Source organism: Anas acuta, chromosome 11 (genome assembly GCF_963932015.1).
Source record: "Anas acuta chromosome 11, bAnaAcu1.1, whole genome shotgun sequence".
NCBI classification, from domain to species: Eukaryota; Metazoa; Chordata; class Aves; order Anseriformes; family Anatidae; genus Anas; species Anas acuta.
The window spans coordinates 377,277-398,429 of NC_088989.1; the positions used below are offsets into that span (position 1 = coordinate 377,277).

General features: G+C 41.0%; 4 protein-coding genes and 1 long non-coding RNA gene across 12 annotated transcripts in view; 3 read left to right on the forward strand and 2 right to left on the reverse strand.

Moving 5' to 3' along the window:
• Window positions 1-2,356, forward strand: part of NR2C2 (nuclear receptor subfamily 2 group C member 2) — a 42,179-nt gene extending 39,823 nt beyond the window's left edge. For both annotated transcript variants that reach the window (XR_011100375.1, XM_068694709.1), the window contains one exon: window positions 1,502-2,356. Coding sequence is in view for 1 of the 2 variants with exons in the window: in XM_068694709.1 (XP_068550810.1) it covers window positions 1,502-1,517 (16 nt within the window). In the remaining variant the exon portion in view is untranslated. The remainder of the gene's footprint in view (window positions 1-1,501) is intronic.
• Window positions 1-21,153, reverse strand: part of LOC137862533 (uncharacterized) — a 453,236-nt gene that overhangs the window by 338,408 nt on the left and 93,675 nt on the right. The window lies entirely within an intron of this gene.
• MRPS25 (mitochondrial ribosomal protein S25) lies at window positions 3,638-14,869 on the forward strand. Of its 3 annotated transcripts, none has more exons than XR_011100378.1 (6): window positions 3,665-3,824; window positions 3,906-4,012; window positions 4,243-4,330; window positions 4,549-4,918; window positions 5,033-5,319; window positions 14,755-14,869. XR_011100378.1 is itself a non-coding variant. In XM_068694712.1 (4 exons), exons 1-4 carry the CDS (start codon window positions 3,691-3,693, stop codon window positions 4,739-4,741), a joined length of 522 nt encoding a protein of 173 aa, XP_068550813.1. In that variant the 5' UTR covers window positions 3,638-3,690; the 3' UTR covers window positions 4,742-4,934. The 3 variants fall into 3 exon arrangements, 1 of the variants encoding a protein (XP_068550813.1); XR_011100377.1 differs by lacking the exon at window positions 14,755-14,869 and adding an exon at window positions 5,702-10,276; XM_068694712.1 differs by lacking the exons at window positions 5,033-5,319; window positions 14,755-14,869 and having other exon boundaries at window positions 3,638-3,824; window positions 4,549-4,934.
• Window positions 6,138-20,898, reverse strand: RBSN (rabenosyn, RAB effector). The gene is made up of 11 exons (XM_068694676.1): window positions 20,450-20,898; window positions 18,660-18,800; window positions 16,800-16,900; window positions 16,100-16,145; window positions 15,826-15,987; window positions 14,692-14,933; window positions 13,768-13,838; window positions 11,779-11,865; window positions 11,174-11,276; window positions 10,718-10,792; window positions 6,138-9,771 (listed from the first exon to the last, which is right to left on the reverse strand). The coding sequence occupies exons 1-11, from the start codon at window positions 20,610-20,612 to the stop codon at window positions 8,644-8,646; spliced, it is 2,319 nt and encodes a 772-aa protein (XP_068550777.1). The 5' UTR covers window positions 20,613-20,898; the 3' UTR covers window positions 6,138-8,643.
• TMCC1 (transmembrane and coiled-coil domain family 1) overlaps window positions 20,853-21,153 on the forward strand; it is a 143,596-nt gene continuing 143,295 nt past the window's right edge. For 4 of the 5 annotated variants that reach the window (XM_068694682.1, XM_068694677.1, XM_068694678.1 and 1 more), the window contains exon 1: window positions 20,853-20,975. The gene's annotated coding sequence lies outside the window, so the exon portion shown is untranslated. The remainder of the gene's footprint in view (window positions 20,976-21,153) is intronic. The other variant, XM_068694683.1, reaches the window with a different exon arrangement.

The following is a 21,153-nucleotide window of genomic DNA, read 5'->3' on the forward strand; positions in this document are numbered from 1 at the left end:
TGAAGAGTAAATAGAACCTAAAATGTCTGTTAAAAATAAATGTATGACTAAAAAGACTAGAAAGAAAGTACTTTCACATTTCAGTATATGCTCACTCATTCTCTGTCAGTTTTCTGAATTTTTTTTTTTGTGAAGTTTGTTTCCACAGTGAAACTTGTTAAGAGATTGATTGTTTCAAGTCTATAGGTGTAGCTAACTGAAAGAAAACCAAATTGCCTTTATCATTGAACTGTAGCACACAAAACAGGATGCAATGGATGCCACTTAACAAATAAACACATACTATGATAATGATAACATGAAACTAAACTTAATTAACAAAGGCTATATCATCTGTTCAATGAAGCAATTACACATAGTGGTAATGAAGTAAGAGGGAGGTCACAGTTTGTTTCTTAGCAAACGTAAAAACATTGGATTTATTGGATTTTCACAGTCCAATTGTGTATTCACTTTCCAAAGGTATTGTTTTTTATCTAGCTTAAACTAAACAAAGGTAGTTTAGTTGCCAAAGCTAATGTCCATTTTCATGTCCTATCCTTTTCTGCAGACTGCAGTTTCAGATCTTAGTGTCTGTATCAAGTTTCCCTCATTCACAGTGGGAGATGGGCACATGGAGCATTAATGAATAGACTTGCAATAAGACAGTGTATTACTTGTAGGGAGTACTCAGCTACTTAAATTATCAAAATGTAAGTTGTTCTTGTACTTTTTCCCTTCTGATGACTTGAACTCGGATAGAAAACTTAGAGAAGTAATTATATTAATATTAGTAAACTAATAATAATAAAAAATTTACAAACTGCTTAGAGTAGTTCAGCATGTCTTGTATTGAAAAGGTGAAGTGGAATTTTCTGGGCATATATTTCCACCTTTTAGGCTCAACGTGGTGAAGACTTGTGCATGTTTAACTTTGAGCAGATGAGCAGACACTGATTAAAATAATGGGAGTTTCTTGCATGCTTAAAGTAAAGCACAAGGTTCTTTCAAAGTCAGGCCCTCTGCGTGTAAAATCTCTGCTATGAAGAATGCTAAGAATGTTCTCTTGTTTCTTAATATATTGTTAGAAAGCATTTGTTTGTATGCTTTTGTTTTAAATATAGAACCTGTAAAACATCATTCTTTAATATTTCAAGCCATTTTTCTGAGATGATCAGCAGGAAAACTAAATTAATGGCGGGAATTTCTGTGACAGATGGTCCTTCATTGGTGTCATGACAATCAGTGTGGTTTGAATAATGTTTACTTTCCTCCTTAAGGGCTGAATGGAAACCTGAATGTCTGTTTGTGTCATTGTGCTGCAGTAAAATCTTAAAGATTAGAAAGTGGATTGAGGTATTGATCTGGACTGAATCTGTTTAAAAAATAAATCAATTGTGGATTTATAAAAAGAGCATATTTTAAAACTGCAAACTTGTTTTATATATGTTTTGAGTTGTTTTTATTCTGAAGGGCAACATACACTCAAATTTAAGTGGTGCTATGTTGTTATATTCTACAGAAACTGTGTAACGTGAAATCAACTTTCTCTATTTGATGTCAGAAAGCAAAAGTCTAAGAAGCACACCTATTGCCAGGTATCTAACTCCCCTGAATAATCAGCTTCTTGTACATTATTTTTTAATGGTTTTAGATAAATGACAAGAAGGCACAGGTCCATTTTAATATATTTTCTATGACTTTGGGTTGAAAGTAAGATCGAATAAATTTCAATTAAAAGGGAATTCTTTAAGAAGGAAACATTGCTTACATGTTTTATCATAAATTGAATTAAGGTAAAATGTGGGAATATTTTTTCATAATTAATCTGTACTCTAAAATACATTGCAAGCCAGTGTTCAGATTTGTAACTGAGAAACTGCACATTGTGTAAGTGTTGTATCTATTTGGCATAGGCTTACCAGGGAGCTCTGAGTTCTTATTAAAAAAAAAAAAATAATAAAAAATCCCATTTTTATAAAAGGAATTATCTAATTTTAATTCCGTGGGATATTTTCTGGAAGTCTCTGCTTACTATCCTCTAGAAAGCTATTGTTTATGCTATTATATTTTAATTTCAGATTCAAACCTCACAAGAGTTACTCATTTATCACAGCTCCTTTTGTGGAATCAACATTGTATGTGTAATAGCATATTAAAATAATAGCATGATTTTTTTATCTGAATTTTATATCTAATCAATGTCTTCAGTCATGAAGAGGAATTTGCATTGTTGTGTTTGTATATAGAGTATTGCAGTGCATGATTTAGCTTATGCATTTTATTAAATGCTGTTTAAATGTGGCATTATATTGTTGTGGCTTAATACTACTACCTAAATGAGGTTTATACTATTAAAGTGAATTACAGATAAAAATGCATTCTTGATTTTTATTCATAAGTTCACTGAATTTCTTAAACATTAGGTGTCTAAACCCAGTACTCAATAGGAACAGAAATTTCCCTTCACGGTGAACAAGCTGAGAAGGACTTTTTCCTAAAAGCTTTAGTTCATCTTCTTCAGCTTTCTGCATTTCTCTCTCTTTTTTCTTTTTTTTTTTTTTTAATTGAGAAAATAGCTATTAACAGATACTACTCTCATCTGTTACTTGCTTTCTGCTCCCTGGATTTTAAATTAGTGTAGTGTGTGTTGGATTTTAGTTCCCTTCAAACACACTTTATAGCAAAGACAATGAAGTTGAACTCTTCCAACTGGTAAACACATCCTTAATGTTATTTATGATGTGGTTGAGATGCACCATATCTTTTACATCTATTTTTATAGAGAAGATGGTTAATTTCAGTTCTTGTTTTCTGCAATTAGGAACTCTACAACTTCAGGGATTTTCATTTAGCAAAAATGAGGCTAAAATGATTTTAGGCTTCAGTTGTCAAGCCTAGGTGCTTAAAATAAAAAAATATACATGCAAAGGTGGTGAACAGGTAATTAAAAAAAGACCTCTGAAGCATGAGGTCTTGTCCCCTGAGCTGAACAAGTTCATCCTCTCACCATTGAGTTTGTAGAAACAGAACTACGCCGCTTGCAGGGGTGCTCCTGGCCAGGGGCAGGGCGTGGAGCGCTTTGTGTACCCTGCCTGTACACTTACAGGTGCAGCCCGGCATTTTTTTTGTTGACGTTTGGCAGAGCAGTAGGGCTCGTTGCAAACAAAAATACACATTCAACCATGCCATGCCAAATGTATTAATTTAATTGTTTTTTATATTTCTTATACTATAAAGTGTTAGTGACCAAAAGAAAAAAAAAGAAAACCCTTGCCCCGAGCGTGTTTTGAAACGTCTTTTCCGTCGAGGTACGGTTGCTGAGAAGGCAAACGCCAGAAATGGAGTGGGAAGCGTTGTGGTGATCCTTGGTTCTGTTTTCCCGGGGAGAGGGGGGGCAGCCCCGTCTGGTTTTCGTTTTAGTCCGTCTCCTGCCTGGCGCTGCCTGTCAGCCGGCCGGGCCCTGCTCCCCGCCTCCCGCTGCACCGCGCCCGGCCGGGGGAGCCGGGGGAGCGCCTGGGGCCCGGCCCGCCCGCGCTCCCGGCAGCCGTGGGCCGGTCCGCCAGCTGCGGGCCGCGCGGAGAGAGGGCTCGCGGGCCCCGGCGCCGGCCGCCCCCAGACCCTCCGCGGCAGCGGCCGCTGCGCCGTCCCCCCGGGCCCCGCCCTCGCGCAGGGGGCGGCGCCTCCCGCCCTTCCGGCCGCGGCGGCGCCATGCCGATGAAGGGCCGCTTCCCCGTGCGGCGGACGCTGCAGTACCTCAGCCAGGGCGACGTCATCTTCAAGAGCGCGGTGAAGGTGATGACGGTGAACTACAACACGGCGGGGGAGCTGAGCGAGGGCGCCAGGTGAGCCTGGGGCTGCGGCGGCAGCGCGCCTCGGCCGCGTCCCCGCCGGACCCGTGGCTGATTTCTCCTCCCTCCTTCTAGAAAGTTTGTGTTCTTCAACGTCCCCCAGATCCAGTACAAGAACCCCTGGGTGCAGATCATGCTCTTCAGGAACATGACCCCCTCGCCCTTCCTCCGCTTCTACCTGGGTAGGTGGCGCCGGGCCGGGCCCCCAGCGAGCGCCGCCTGCGGGGCCGTGGCTCGGCGGGGCCTGCTGGGCGCCGCGCCTCGGCACTCCCTGCCGCGGGGCAGCGGGCTGTAGGCATCCTTCTGGCTTCGTGCTTTTAGAGTGCGCTTTTGTAGGCGCCGTGAAATCGCGTGTGGTGGGCAGGGAAGGGGCCACGGGAACGCCAGCTTCTGCCTGATTTGTTTTTAACAGACAGCGGAGAACAAGTTTTGGTTGACGTGGAAGATAAAACCAACAAGGAGATAACTGAGCACATTAAAAAAATCCTGGGGAAAAGCAAGTAAGTAACAATACGCCGACGTACTCAAGTGATAGGATGTAGCACACATCATAATACAGTCCCTACAAACTGGTCAAGTCTGTAGGATTTTTTTTTCCCAAATACATTGGCAAATTTAACCAGGTAAAGCCATCCTTCTGGAAAACTGTGTGTAGGGAAGGGACAGGAAAGGCTGCCATTCAGGCTTCTGATGGTAACAAACGAATCTCTTTTTCTAGAGAAACACTTGAAAAAGAGGAAAGAGAAAGAAAAAAGCTATCACATCCAGCAACGTTTGGGCCCAAGAAGTATCATCTGCGAGAGTGCATGTGTGAAGTTGAAGGCCAAGTTCCCTGCCCTGCCTTTGTGCCACTACCCAAAGAGATGAGAGGAAAATATAAAGCTGCTTTGAAAAATGAAGCATCAGCCTGAAATCTCAAGCCACGCAGTTGCTTCCTCAGGGTTGGGTGATCAAGGTGCTTCAGTGAGAGACAAGGGTTAAAACATCCTGGAAACAGGAACAAGCAAGTTGGTGTGATACTGACATTCTTGTCCCATAATTCTTCTAGCTACAACTAGAATAATTAAAATGAAAAATATTAAATAAATGTAAGTTAAAAAAGCAGCTTTTGTTGTGCCAGTTTTACAAAGCATTGCAGTCAAAGCTGTGTGAAAGCAAGAAGGAAAACTGACCAGAGCTATGTTTTGTACTCATGCCTACAGATAAAAGGTTGTAGAAAAATAGCAGATTCACAGAATGGCTGATGGTGGAAGGGACCTCTGGAGGCCATCTCCTCCAGCAGGGACACCTAGAACAGGCTTTGATGATCTTGAAGGAAGACTCCACAACCTCTTGGACAACCTGCACAAGAACTCCATCACCCTCACAGCAGATGTCTTTTCTGATGTTCAAAGGTATCTGTTCCTGTGTTCCAGTTTGTGCCCATTGCCTTTGCACTGGGCACCACTGAGAAGAGCTTGACACTACCATCCTTGAACCTTCTCTTCAGGTATTTATATACATTGATAAAATTCTTCCTCCCCCCCACGTGCTTTCTCCTCTTTAGGCTCTAAGCCTTTCTTTGCAAGAGAGATGCTTCCAGCCCTTAACCCTCTTAGTGGCTCTTTGGACTCTAACCAGTAGCTCCAAGTCTCTCTTGTACTGGGAAGCCCAGAATGGGAGCCAGAACTCCAGCTGTGGAGTAGCAGTAGTACTTACTGGTTCTATGGGGAAGGATCACACAGCCTCCTGGCAGTAGTTTGCCTGATGCAGTCCCCAGGATCATGTTTGCTTTGATATAGAGAAACGGGGGGTAAAAGTTGATTTCTCTTGAAGCAGAACAGGGTTCCACAGACTTGCAGAACATATCAAATGTTCCCACCCATTTCCAGCTTGTACTAACTGAAGACAGCCAGATGATATACTCCCAGCTGAAAGTGCATGCTGAAACGAAAAACCCACATGCAAGGGAGAAGCATAGCTAGAAACCTTGGCTTCCAGGTAACTTGCTTCCAATCAGCAAGTTCATTATGCTTCAGACACCAGTGCTGCTGCTCTGTAACTGATTTTCCTTCAGCTGCTCCTGGACCCTGAGCACGGTCAGAGTAGCTTCTGCCTCACCAAACAATTACAGTGTACCTATAATAGTATATAAATACATGATAGATAGTACTACATTGCTTTGAATTACATCGTTGCATATACCATTAAGCTAGGATTGTCTATTTCTGCAGTAATTTGCACATACACTAGTATTTGAGCAGGTGGTTGAATACAAAATTTCACACCTATGTGAATGAGCAACCTCTAAAAATCATCAAGGGCAAATACAGCACAAAATAAATGTTTATTTTATCTCTGTTTACAAAGTTTTCATACAGAGTAGTGCATGCAATTTTAACAAATGTCAATGCAAGTTATTTATTTAGCTTTGTGGTTATGAGTCTTCATTTTGTTGTGCCTTGTGAGCCTTACAGCAATCCAAATACCAGCAAATACCAAAATCCAAATACCAGTGAATGTCTTCACATTAGAGATGACTTTAGTATCAGATCGCTAGTCACATTTAACACAGACACTGATTATGAGGTATGCTAGTCTGTTACCTGCTTGTAAAAATGTTGTTACATATACAATAAGGATACTTTATTAGTGTATTAGACTGAAAATACAAAGAATGCAAGATAGTTACAACAAGGAAAAACCACTTCTAAAAGCAAAAGCTGAAACCACTGAAACATTCTTTTTGCATCAATATCAAAAGAAGTTCTGGGTTACAGTGCAGGGAGCTGTCCTCTTGACTCACAAACTAGTCTGTCTTAAACAGTTACCTTATACTACTACTTTAAAAACAATTCTGTGTATAAAGGGGGATAAAGTTTAACTATCTTAATGTGTCTCTTTATCTTGCTGCCTTCCTAAATGTAGTGCCACAGCGCACTTAGGTTGTGCTACTTTACAGCCTTTCAGAATCATTTGTTCTTTATTTCATTTGGTGCAAAGTAACACTTAGGGACTCAATCAACAATAATAAAACACCTAAATATACACCCTCAGGGTCTTACAACAACCCATTCCGCACACCTTTCAAACTCAGATTTATACTACAGTAGAAGAACAGCAGTGTTCTTCAAGTGGCTGCTCTAAGTTATTTTGATCATTTACTAGTGTTACTGAGGATATGTTTTGTTTCTTTGAAACAGAAGTTCTACAAGTCCGTACCTCCACATGTTTACAAGAAAGTAAAACTAGGGTTCTTGCTGTTTAGGTAGCATGATTATATTTGTGTCTCAGAAACATTACGTGATGTTCACATTATAGCAATGCTATTCATGTTATTGGAGACATAGGTAAAAGTGTCCTGGTCCATACAACTGCACTTGTGTAAGCCCACCATTATTAGTGCCGTACAGTGCAATCTGCCCAATTTCCTCTATTTCAGCTTTAGTTAAATACACCCTTTTGACTAACTCCTCCCAACCACCTTTTCAAACACCAATGCCTGACGATGAACCTCTGCATCTCAAAGGCAAAAATCAAAGCAGCTGAGGCACAGTCTTTTGCAAAGATACATGCTGACTTAACAGAGAATGATTCTACATTTCAGTGTCAGTATCTTCAGAAGCCCAGCATTAAGCCTCCCTGCACCACAGGTGCTGGCCATCCCCTAGCCCTCCCCGAGGTCACAGGTTCACACCAAGACTCCAATCTGGAGCTTCTTATTTAAGACAGTTGTGCCTGATTCTCTTAATTTCTTTTGATGGGAATCAAGTATAAGATAGGACCTGCTATTTGGCACCATCACAGCCCAGTTTTCACTGAATTCCAGTTTAGTGGCACTTCAGCTCTCCATTATAAACAGAACTTCTGTTCTCTGAATGCTATGAAGAGGGTTCCAGTTTTACAGATAAAAGAAACATGATCATTCCATTACCCAGAAGACATAAAGGAATATACAAGTTCCACGATATAGTTAGGAATTGCAGGGTCACCTTTAAAACTGTAGTTTGTGCTAGCCTGACATACTTCTCCCTGTGAGTGAGTATTTAGGTATTCATTCCCACACAGGTAGGTCTCTGAAGCCAGTTCAGCTTTCTCTCTTACACTGCAATTTGTGCCTAGAGTAACTGGGAAATTAGAAATGATGAAAGGGCAGCACCCAAATTTTACTCATGAATTTTTATAAACACTTTTTAAAAGTTACTCATGTTAAGATCAGTTACAAAGTTTTTCCTCATAGTCTTAAAATCCCTTTTATGTATTAGCATTGCACAAAATTGATCTGCAGCCTGTGTATTCTGTATCTCAAAGAATCACAGCAGCCTTTCAACAGCCCTTTCCTGTAATTCCATTAGGACAAGTAGGCTAGCCTGTAACACTTGTACTGTGCCATTATCAAAAGATGCACGCATTTTAGAAACATTTTCATCTCTTTTGTTGAGTGCCGCTTGAAAAACCAATAATACATCTAGTACAGCAACACAAGAGAAAGGAAAGATGACGAATCAACCCTGAAACCATTTCCAAGTTGCAGTTCCCCGTTACCACCTAACTCTTTTGACCAAAATACACAATATAAGACCAATTACCACTGAGAGGGTTATAACAAGTTATTGTAAAAATTTCTTAGTATAAGTGTTCAAGACTAGCAGCATTCCTCAATTTTCTTTCTTCAAGGCTGAGTAGTAGTGGAAATACATAAATGAAAGTGCGTAAAAAAATCTCACAACCTTCTCCCAATTCCCTCTTGTAACCTGTACTCCCGTTTATCTGTTCTACTTTCCCATCTTTAACAGCGGACATGAAGTAATTATTACACAGCCCTACTACTGCTTCAACAGTTGGATTTCTCCTTTTGTTTTGCTAAGGTGTACTTCAATTCCTTCAAGTTCTCTGTCAGTACCTCCACCTCATCCATTCGCCCACTATGTTTGGCATCAAATATATAGGCTTTGATATTATCTATCTGTTGGAGAAGCAGTTCCTCCTCTATAGCCTCCTCTTCTGAGATCTCATTGCCATCCTCCACTTCAAAGGGATTGGTAGAAGATCCCTCTTCAAATGGATTCCCAGAATTCCCCCCAGACTTTTGACATGGATTTTCATCCTCTTCAAAGGGGTTTGAAGTACTGACAGATGCTCCATTAGTTTGTTCATCCTCCTCATTCTCAAATGGATTATATTCTTTCTTATCACTTTGTACAATAGCGTTAGAGAAAGAAATCAGTGGAGAAATGTCTTTGGCAAATGGGTTAGCAGGATCTTCCTCTGATAGAGGGGTATCTGTTTCATCTTCAAAGGGGTTTAGACAGGCTGCCCTATTTTGGTCTTTGTCGTGCTGTGGGACGTTCTGGGGTTTGACTGGAAAGATAAAGTTATCTTTAGCTGGCCGCTGTTGAACAGCAGTAGTTTCAGAACCTGGGTTCCCTGTCATCTGAGTACTATCCAAATCCAATCCATGTGCTATCAAGTTCTGATTCTCTTTTGTAACTTCATGCTGATGCTGCTTGACTTCTCTGAAGTCTAAGGAGTGTGTCCTTGAATGCTGAGACGTGAATTTGTGGTGTTCTCTTTCCCATTCTTTTTCACAAAGGACCTGAAGTTCCTCCCTCTGCATCTCTTCCTCTTCTGCCTGTTTTCTAGAAAGCTCAATAGCTTTCAGAGTTTGTTGTTGATCGTATTCATCCTGAAGCTGCCTCAGGTTCTCTTGCAACATACGGACCTCGTCTAGCCGATTAGCTGCTTTTGCTTGCTTAATAAAGGATGTGATGTTGTCAATCTGCTGAAGAAGTGGGTCTGCTATCTCACATTGTCGAGATACGCTAGATGTAGGTAACCAGCCTTCAGATTTCCTGACTGTTCCTTTTTTTAGGTGACTTGCATCACCGTTAACTGCAGCTACAGATCTGGAAGTTGAATCCTTCTGCTTTTCCTCTTGTCTTCTGTGTGCTTCAAGAGACGCCTAAAACAAACATGTAGGGAGAGAACACCACAATTTATTTTTTTACTACCCATAGGTACAAAAAGTTAGGCTTTATCTACCTTAGACACTACTGTCACAAACAAATCAGTTCCATTTTTGCTTACTCTGCAGAAAATGGTCATTTTCGTAATATTACCTAGATGCTTCCCTTCAGTTTATTTGTGAAGGTACTTAATATCCCTTCATATCTGCCTGTACAAACTTGAGAGCAGTGACAGTGCTATACATAAAGCAGAAAATGCCTAATCCAGCTGTCCAAAGAGTGGCCTCAAACTGATTTGTACAGTAACTGTATCACAGTCAACTATAGCAGGTACTTCTGTAATAGCGCACCAGTGTTAAAGATCACTGATGATACTAGCTGTTGGAATGCAATGATTTTTGTTTCTCAACTTCTACCTCAACATAAAGTTGGTTTATTTTACATTTAGTGATGTTCTCCCTCCTAACTGGAAAAAAAATAAATCCCAAACCTCTCTGAAGATGCATCCTTATTCTTGATTTATTTTTTTTTAAACCACCTAAAGAAGTCTCCGAATTCTACTTGTGCAAATGAACTCCAGAACACAATTTGAAAATCCTCATAAGCTAAGATACCTAAAGGCCTTCTGTTGCTGTACTGCAGAGCAACAGCATAAGTAAGCAAGTCACTGCTGCTTTCTAGAAGTACCCAGCTCTCAGTACTGACCTCTGTCTCTCTGTTCTGGGTAGAAATAAGATGACTGTGTTACACAAATCCCTGAAAATGGACACAGAATGATCACCAAAAAAATTTTTTTGAAGTTCAGTGTTAAGGACAGCTATTCATGCATACACACAGAGGTACTAATACATTAAGATTAACTCTGAGTTGTAAATAATTGTGCATGTCTTTAAGACTTTGAAGGAGGCCCTCATACAAGATACAGATCTTAACCTGTCTTACCATATGTAGTCTTCTCTTCTTCAGTTCTTCATACTGATCTTTGGTTGGCAGGGACATTAGGCCAAGCAGTTTTTCCTGGCAAAAAAATTGAAATACTTAGTTTTACTTGCAGGCATTCAGCCGAATTTTTAGGATTTTTTTTTTCCTTGAATATAGAAATACCACCAACAGAACACAGACAAATAAGAGGGACTTCTACACTATAGTTACTGCTGCAAGTCTGAGCATAGCGTGGCTGCCTTAACTATACCGCTAGCTAGGCTCAACCTCCAGAGACAAAGCAAAGATTCTTAAGCCCCTGAACACAATACTATTCTGACTACACTATCGATTCAGTGGAACTACAGAAAAATCCACAGAACTAAACATTCTGTCAAAATAGTTTTAAACCACAGGGATGCCTAGCAAAGAAGAGAACACTACATAAAACAAATTTAGCTCATATGTTTAATTTACCTGAACAAAAAGTGTAGCCGAGTATCTTATCATTCTCTGAAGCTGTAGTGTTTTAGGATGAGGTTGGGGCTCTTCATGCAAGCCTAGATTCAAAATCTTCTTACTGAATCAAAGCAAATGTACAATCTCATCAGTTCAAAAACAAGGGCCAAGGAAAATACAACAGAAAATGAGGCAGACAATATCAAATTAACATTTTCCAATGTTCTTTTAGGTAAGCCATTCTAGATATTACAAATTGTAACACTTAAAAAAAAAAAAAAAACTATGCCTCTATTTGTCTCCTCTGCACTTAAGCTATTTTCACTACAGAGGAATGTATGGTTGGAAAAGGAAGTAGAGCTGGATAGTGCACAGGAACAGTATCTACCTTTCAACATCCTCATTACAACTGAGCAGACAAGTTGACTATGAATAAGCAGGTAGATGTTACACAAATGTAGGCCCCAACAGTTGAGGATAAGAAAAACTACAGAAAAGTCATTACAAAAGGATATCCAGCACAAGCTGTATTGGAAGAGGAAAAAAAAATATATCCTGTTTTTCTTTATTGTTATGATGCACATGAGAGAAAGCAAGAGACAGCGCATGCACACTTCCTTTACCTTAAGGCATCTATAAATTCATATACTCTTTGAATCTCCACTCTCAAGTCATTTGCATGTTCAAGATTGTAAGTCGTCTCCCCGGCACTAAGAAATAAATACAACTTTATTGTAAGCCATGCATCAAGCTAATAATAAATACAACGCAGGAAGTTATCCCAAGGAGATGTCAACAACTGTAAGGATAGTCAATCCTTTAAAAGGCTTTTATTTTGAGCTCACTGTACTTAAAAGCCTTTTTGTTCTGACAGAAGTGGAAAGTGATAATCAACTTATGAACATGAAGATTTAGTAGATCATTTTATTTATGATTTTATTATTTACACTCACAGGAGAAATTGGATTTTAATACAAGAAGAATCCCACTATCAATAATATCTAAAATATACAGAATCTAACAAATACATTTATTCTGTGTTTTTTTTTTCCAGGCCACTGGGTGCAGAAAAAAATGATACAAAACGAATAAGCAACTATACCACTAAAATAGCTCTCTCTGCTTACGTTTGTCAGAAAGCAGAAGTCTACAACCCCACATGAGTGTCATACTTAAGATGCTAGCAACTGACTGCATCTACACGGATATCCAATCACTAGAATCCCATATTTATTGAGAAAACAAATTAACATTTAACAGGGAAGACTCTTCACCAGTTTCTAAGCTTCCCTCTCCTTTTATATCTCAAATACACAAAATAACAATCAAGCCCTCAAAAATAACTTTTCAGGACTCAGTACTAGTCAGAATGAAGTATGCAATGCAAAATCCTTAGTGTAACACTTATCTCTTAAATCTGCAGAACTTGTAAGATCCTTAGTGGGTCAGCTGAGTCAAAAGTGACCATACCTTAACATTTAAATATCTGCCTCTGTAAGAATTGAACACAGACATATAGCTGTATCTGTGTTTCGATCTACTAAGTGAGATCTAAATAAAGGAAGGAACCCCCCAATTAATTCAACAACATAAAAAGTCAGGAAGTCAAGTAGGGAAAACAAAACAAGGGTTTTGTAAGGGTTTAAAGAAATGCAAAATGTGATTGTTGTTACAATCCTTTTGAGGGGAGATCCTAGTGCTCTTTATGAGGTGATCAAACATTGTAATTTGGGAAGGAGTCAAGATCCAAGTCAGCACAGTATACACAATGTATGCATTTGTGCATACTGCTAATTCTCTGGAATTTCCAGTATGTTATTAAAAAAATATTTTAAGTAGTACAAAATTTTAAAAGATTAAAGAAAAAAAAAAACACCCCACTTCACATCTCCTTTGGAACAACTTCTAGAAATTTGCTGTACAGCTTCCTTCTTTGCCCTATAAGCTCCTTGAAATCCATCAATTTCCGCAATACCACAAATGGCAGAAGTGACTGTTTTATAGCCAAGAAATGTAATGTTTTTCCCTCTAGTCTTCACTACTCTATTACATTTCATACATGAAGCACATGTGGCAGGCTTATATTACATTCATTCAGTATGGCAAGTCTTTCAGCAGGTCATTACACTTAAGGACTTAAGTAATATAAGTCCTAATTATATTCAGTTCTAGAACATTAAATTCTGACTATGCTTAAATCAGAAGCTGTATTTAAGACTGATAAAACCATAGAACTTATCCCATTCTACAAGTTGAAAGGCTAACCCTAGCATTTATTACTTTTTTATTATTTTTAAATACAAATTTGTGGGAAGAAACCCAAAAATCCAGGCACCCAAATGATGCACCAAAAGTCTGGAATTAATAATAAGTCATATGCTAATTAGTAATAGAACACAGGGATGGCACTCGTCAGCTTTAATAATCTACTCCATTAATTAACATGGGGTTTGGACAGGTATTTGTCTAGATTATTTTTTTTTTTTTTTGAGTACTTTCTCATGACCTACACAATCTTGTAGCCTTAGCACACCACTTCTTTACTACTTCTCATTCTTACAGTTGCATAAAAATGCATATATTCATAAACAAAATTAGCAAATAGGGCTTACTTTAGCGATTCTGCCATCTTTATATATTCTGGTGCCTTCTGGTCAACCTTCTCCATACAGAGTCGGAGTTTCTTATTTAAAACAAAGTGTATAAAAAGAACTCACGTCAAAACACAAATGTAAGCACATGCTGACATAAGCCTTTCAATGTGCCTATGCACACCCCCAGCTAACAGTGTTGAAAGCCCTTGGGCTATTAAGGATCACAGTGCCCTTCGACTGTCCTCAGAATACAGATGCCATGGTCATGAACAGAGAGAGAATCTCTGTACCCCTGCAAGGTGAACTTGAATTCAGAAGCTATTCTGATGGGAAACTTAGGTAACTTCTAGTCTTAGTTTCTTCATAGAGAGCATCAACAGAAAGTCCTATTAGCCGTGGGACTGGGAGAAAGGTTTACAGACTGGATTGAATACCCAGTGACTGTCAGTACCTGCTATCAAAGCATATTTGAACATAAAAGTTCCAGCCATACACTTGGTCAATTTAGATGGTTCCAAGAAGTATTTCCCACCAGTGTGAGGACAGAGTGCTGACAACATGAAGTAGTACAGTTCCAGTGCAGCCCATTAACAAAGCGCACAGCACATCACTGGTTTAATAAGGACTGTTTGGAGGAATCCCAGTTGACATAGTTCACAATTTTAAGAGAGGCAACACAGAACTGTTAATTTCAGATGCAGAGAATAAAGCTGTGCCTTAAAATGAGGGTTTAAGTTATCATGGGATATAAGTACTACATGGCACCTGGCTCCATCATTTCAGATTTTTCTATGTGGCATCAACACCCATTACAGTCTATCTGTACACAGGCAAATACTAAGCCATAACGAGCTTGGACATGAGAGAACAAGCTAGAAACCAAGTAGCAACAACTGTAGGTATATATACTGAGTATGAAAGCAGCAAGTAGCTTCATTTTACCTCATAGAGTTTCACAATCTCTGGAGTGTATTCTCTCTCATCAATCTGTTGTTCTCTTTTCAGCAGGGTGTCTTTGCAGTGCTGACAACAACGGATTCGGTCATCATCCTTCTCATCCAGAACTGAGCTTACACTGCTTATGCTGCTAATGCTGCCACGGCGGGAGCCATGGACGCTATTAGGTGAAGAGCTTGGACTAGTATGAGAACTCAAGGCCTCTTTGCTGGCACTGGTGAGTTTGCCTAAAAGTTACATACAGGTAATTTTACCTTAATTGGAGAGGCCAACAGATTTTACCAACACAAATTAATTGCAATTTTAACTGAAGCTACTATTACCAAGAATAGTAGAAAACTGTCTTGAAAAAGAACGACATGCAAGGAACCCATGACAACCAGATCTACAAGTCAGAATTTCAGTATTCACTGTAAGATCCTGCACTATTCTAAAAGCATCTATAGAGCACTCTGCTGGGAACCACTTACATTCTTTAAGCCTAGGATAATGTGAGAATGTTTCTGAGTTGAACGTTGGACCTTGCATAGTTATAAAACAGTGTGTGGAAAACAGCAATGTTAATGCTGTACTTATTTTTGTGCTTGAACTCTCTGAAGATCCCAATTAACATCATTTATTTCCACAGAAAATAGTTTCCTCTCTAGATAAGAAAGGAAACTAAAGTTGAAAGTGCTTCTTAAAAGGCTTGTGGATGAATTCCCTTGATGTCAACATTTGGATAATCGTGGTCAAGATTTGAAATATCCACAGTAGTTAAATGTCAAGCACTTCTAGAGTTATAACTCCAAAAATTTATACCTCCAGAGCTATGGTACTCAGTACAATTTTGGAATATGCCACATCTAGTAATATTATGTACTAGTATATTCTAGTAACTTTTTCAGCATTATGTAACACTTCCCAATCTGAAGAAGGAACAGAGACAAAGAATATAAAAATCATTCTTACTCTGTTTTGCAGACAAGTGTCTGCATGGAACTGACTGACACACTGCAGAATAAGTTTCCCACACAAACAGAATATTAAGCTCGTTTTCTTGTTGCAAAAAGCCAGGATGCCATTAGCACACTGAGTGAGATAAGGAAAGGAGGAATTAACACTACCCACTGCACTTACTTGCCAAAGGAAGACTGACAAGTTCCATGCACTTCTTGCACATAATAGACCCACAAAGGCGGCAATGGTGACGTCGATTTCGAATACTGAACTTACTGCCACAATCTGGGCAGAATGGAACATCCTGATCATTGACCCAAGGCACAACAGACTTCTCTATAGCTACAATCAGGTGGAGAGGGGGAGGAATACACACAATGTAAGATATTCATTCAGTTAATTCCTTTGCTGGTAAACTATAGCAGCAAGTAGTCTGAGGTAAGCTCATACCAACCTCTTATTTTAGCGGACTCTGTATTTGCTCTGTCAAACGATGTAAGCTAGTAGAAGACAAACAACAAATTCAAGAAAACTGTACTTTTGTAAGAAAAAAAGGCAAGAACTCCACAACCTCCTAACCCCCCATCCCATCCAAACAGGAAAAGTCTGCCATTTTTAACAGCCTGTTTCACATCAGATTCCTGCAACCTTCCTGATTGTTTCTAATGCCATATTCAGACAAGTAGTGCTAAACAATTACTGCCAAATCTGCTCCAGTCAGAGCATTTGGACATAATTCTCAGATCATCCAACATTATTGCAAGTAAAAATGCAAATAAATCAGATGTCAGTGGTGGACTTTGCTGAATGACGAGCTGGAAAAATCCTGACAAACGTTAGGGAGAAACTTTGTAAGGTAAAAGATGGAGAAAACATACAGGAAAAAAACAGATGGTTCTTAAGTACATGAAAGCAGCATTTTCAGTTTGAAAACACTGCATAGAAACAGAACTCATGTGTGCAGTACAGAGTCAGACCAAACTACATAAGGATAAAAAAAAAAAAAGAACAGTCACTTGTAAAGAGTCATAATTTACTATCCTTGAAAAAGTGCACTGCTGCATAAATGGGCACCCTTCACACTAAAACATGACTACATGTCTAGGAAACATTTAAGAGACTAGAATATTAAAAAAAAAAAACAGCAAAATTACCTTTTCTAACCTGATTATTAACTTATTGACTTCAACTACATAGTGATCAATCCTGGCTGCTCGGTGTTTCTTAAAATCAGAAAGATGGCTTCTCATAGCACCTTGGGAGAGAGCAGAAAGTTTTCAGAGTCACCTAGGTGTTTTACATGGATTTAAATACATATAAATGCCTCTTGAAAAGCAGCTATCCCTTCTTTTTCACCATTTATTTCTCATGTTCAAATGGCATTTTAACAACATTAGTATCCTAAGTTTTTGTGGTTCTGCTCCACATAAAACATGTGGATTAAAGCCTAATTAATGGTGTTTTATTTCTACTTAAAAAAAAACAAACAAACAACTAAGAACACTACATTAAAAGAGAACATCTGCAATATTATTATTATTTATCTCCATCCCTCAGTTACATTTGGCAAGCTATTATCAGCTAGCACTTATCTCAAAACCAGCTGCCATTATTTCCTGACTGTATCTGGAACAAAGCCAAGATGCAGGTCCAGTGAATATTTGAAGTCTACACAACAGCACCTTCTCTTTCAGATTTTTGATCATCCTTCTCACTTTCAGAGGTCTGAACAAAATCCTCAATCACAGTTCAGATTTACAGAAATGTCATCACCAAGTACACAGAAAATCAATAAAGCATCTATTTAATACACAATTCATTCTCAACAAAATTGGGTTTAAGTTTTAATCCTTTTCTTAATAACATAAACCAGATATTGAAAAATCAAAGACACAGACAAAATATAAGTTATCTTTCTTCTGACTGGTAGAACACAAAAGCAGATGTTGCTCTTTGACACTAACTAAACAAAGGACAATGTCACTTCCTCATTCTAATGAAATATGTAAAAAAAACCTCCATAGCCGAATTCATAGGAATGGGAGAGCCCCTCTGGCTAACTGAATTCAATCTGTTTTGGAGACATTACAGGACCCCTTTCACAAATCCACCAAATCCTATTCTGAAATCCTTAAGGTTCATATTCCCCACTCTGATCAGAAACCTTCTGTTAATTCACTGCTTAAGTTTATTCTTAGCTACTAATTTTGACTATTTCAGCAGCAATCATGGTATGAAGTCAAAAGTACAATGATATACAGAACTCAGACTCAAAGGGCAAAGTCCTCATCTGCCAGCAACACAGGAAAACTCCCAGGACCCACAAGAGACAGTGCTGTCTCCTCTCCCTGAAAACAACCATAAATTTCTGCAATAGTAAAAGGCAATTTCCCGTAACAGTATTTGTAATTAATGGCTCAGTCACCATATTAGTTAACTTTTGCAAAGTTTAAATCTATAGCCACAGTTGTTTTATTTTTGTTTGATTAATTTAAACCTCTTTTTAATGTGAGATTACCTATACCTCAAATTCAAAGAAATAGTTGAAAGAGTTTAAATCAGGGGAGAGGCATTTTGTCAGGCATATAAGCTAACATCTATTTTAACAGTAACCCAAAAGGCAGAGATTTAATATAGCAATAGCTTATTAATCAGTAAATTATCTGTTTTGTTAACAGCTACAAGATACATGCAGAACACCTCAAAGCTAGATGAACAGTGCTATATATATCCAGCAAAACTCAACAGCTCAGGTACACTGAAATAACAATTAACCGTGCTCTCAAGGGGTTTGGGTCTTGATTCTATAACACACACACACACACGCATTTTCCACATCACCCCCATACAATGTAGGCAGGCTGCACAGAATCAATATGCAAGCCATAACCCCATGCTACAGTAAATCAAATGCAATACAGACAATTCCATGCAGCTTCAGCAAAACTGTTCAATTTCCCCAGCAAAGATTAAAATCAGAGTTACACCCCTGCATATCACTCTAGCTCTCCTACCTACTTCTTGGGGCTCCCACATGTATGGATCTACTCCACCATAGCTGAATGATTCATATCGTTCCTGAGATCCAGAATCAGTTCTGTCATCTTCTTGCTTCAGTAGTTTCTTCTTTGCTCTCTTGGCCTTCTGGACTAGATCTGAAAAAGATAAACCCACATACCAAACAGGAGGCTGTTAGTTACCCAGTATTTGCCATATGTGAAACCAGCATGGAATGCTCCCTATCTTTCAACACAAATCTTTTTTCTTGTTAAGTCAACACGTCCTGTTTAAAACCAGAGCTTAGTTCAGAGTCACAGGTGACACTAAATGCTCTTTGTTATCTGTCAAAGTAGTGCTAAGGTCCTAATAGCAAATCAATAGTTTTAGGCACTCCATTCAGGGACATCACTGTAAACAGTAAACCGTACTGAATTGTGGGACCCCATGCCACAGCACACTGGGACACCACGTATGTACTCTCTCTTAATTCCCAGTGATTTGTTTTGGTTTTGAGTGTGTTCAACACTTTCTTTGTATTTTTGCACAAAGTCCAAGTTCAGAATTTCAATATGCTTGTACATCTAAATAACTTTAAAATTAGAAAACAGATCACTGCATTATTTTCATACAAATGCTAGTGAGAGGAGAGCAGTCTCCTGGGCCAAAAATAAGACTGGGAAATTGAAATTTGAGCATTTTTATTGCCCTTGTATCTGTACTCTCCTCTGGATATTCTATCTCCTAGAATTAGTTCAATTAGAACAACAACAAAACATAAGAAATCAGAATGCAATTGAATTTTATATTCAATAAAAGAAGCATTTGGGAAACCTTAGGAAGACTAAGCTGTTGTTTTCTTCATATCACAGTGAAAACCATGTTGTTGTTCTGGCTTAAACACTTGACTGAAGCAAGCATCTGTAATTCACCTACTTACTACAGCGGCGTGCCCATGAAAAGAACGTGACTGCAGTACTGGCCAGTCTACCTCCACTGTCCAAGAAAAAGACAGTGCTAAAAGCTGAGATGTAAACAGACTGATGGAAAGCAAATTCAAGACTTAAATACTCAGCTGGGCTACTCTTAAGGTAGGCTTGTTAAAAACACAAACTTTCCTCAGAAATGAGACTTTTGAAGTAATGACCGTTGATCTCCAAGAGCAGGGAAAAAAGTAACAGTGAAGACTTTCTTTATGGAACACACAGACCTACCACCATATTTTGCATATCCTTCCCTCCATGTAAAGCAATGCTATATACATTTGGGGGGTGGGGGGAGGAAGTTGTACCTTAGTTTACAGCAGTAACGAAGGGATTTTTCACACATCAGTAAAAGCCAGTAGTCCACGGCAGAACTCTGGAACGCTCCCTGCATCTACAAGTAAAGAGCTCCACCATCCAGTCCTTCTCCACCTTTTCCCCACTGCCACCCTTCCTTACCCATCCCTAGAGTTTCAGCTGCTGTCCAGCCCAGGGAGGAATGAGCTGGTACCCGACAAGTACAGAGACCCGCCGTGCTCTGCAAGGCCTTTGACTAACGCTGGGGAATCCCCCTGCCTTACAGCGGAGGGTTCTCTCGCTAAACGCCCAACAACCGAGCACCCACCAGGCCAGGGCCCGCCAGCCTCCCGAGCCAGTAACAAAGCGGGAGCGGGGCCCTGCCCGTGCCGGGAAGGTCGGGGCGCGGCGCCGGGAACCGCGCCCGGCCCGGCCCGGCCCCGGCCCGCTCGGACGAGGCCGGGACCCCGCAGCCCCCGCGGCCGAGCGGCTGCCGCTGCCCGGGCCCCGCCGCGCCGCGCCCTTACTTCGGAGCTGCGCCCTGACGGCCCTGTCCTCGCCCGAGTGCTCCTCCTCGTAGTGCGCCTGCAGCTGCTGGAACGCGCGGAGGTCCTTCAGGCACAGCGGGCACAGGAAGCCCTCCCGCACCTCCGCCGGGTCCCCGAAGGGCGGCGGGCAGCCACTCGCCATCGCGCCGGCTCGGCTCGGCTCGGCTCAGCGGCGACCCTGCGGCGACATCGTCCTGCGGCTCCTGCGGCTCCTGCAGCGGGGGACGGGGCGTGCGGACGGGCCCCCCGCGGCCTTCCCCTGCCCGCCGGGGGGAGCCGGGGCTGGCGCGCCGGAAGGGGCCGCGGCGGGGCGGGGCCGCGCAGGCGCGGGAGGCGGCACGCAAGGGGCGGGGCTGCGCCAGCTGCCGAAGGGCCCCGCCCCGCCCCGCCCCGCCCCGCCCCGCCCCGCCCGGCCGAGGGGCTCCGCCGGCCCTGCGGCCCTCGCCTCGCCTCAGCCCAGCCCAGCCCAGCGCAGCCTCGTTGCGGCCCGGCCGGCGGGCAGCAGGTGCGTGTCTCCAGCGGCAGGGGGCCGCGGGCCGCCGCCCGCCCCGGAGCAGCAGCGCCCGGCGGGGGGCGGGGACGAGGGAGGCGCCCGGGGGCCGGGCGGGGGGCGAGGCCCGGCCGTCGATGCGGGCGGCGGCCGCCCCCTGCCCGCCGCGGGGCGCTCCGGGGCTGTGGCGCGA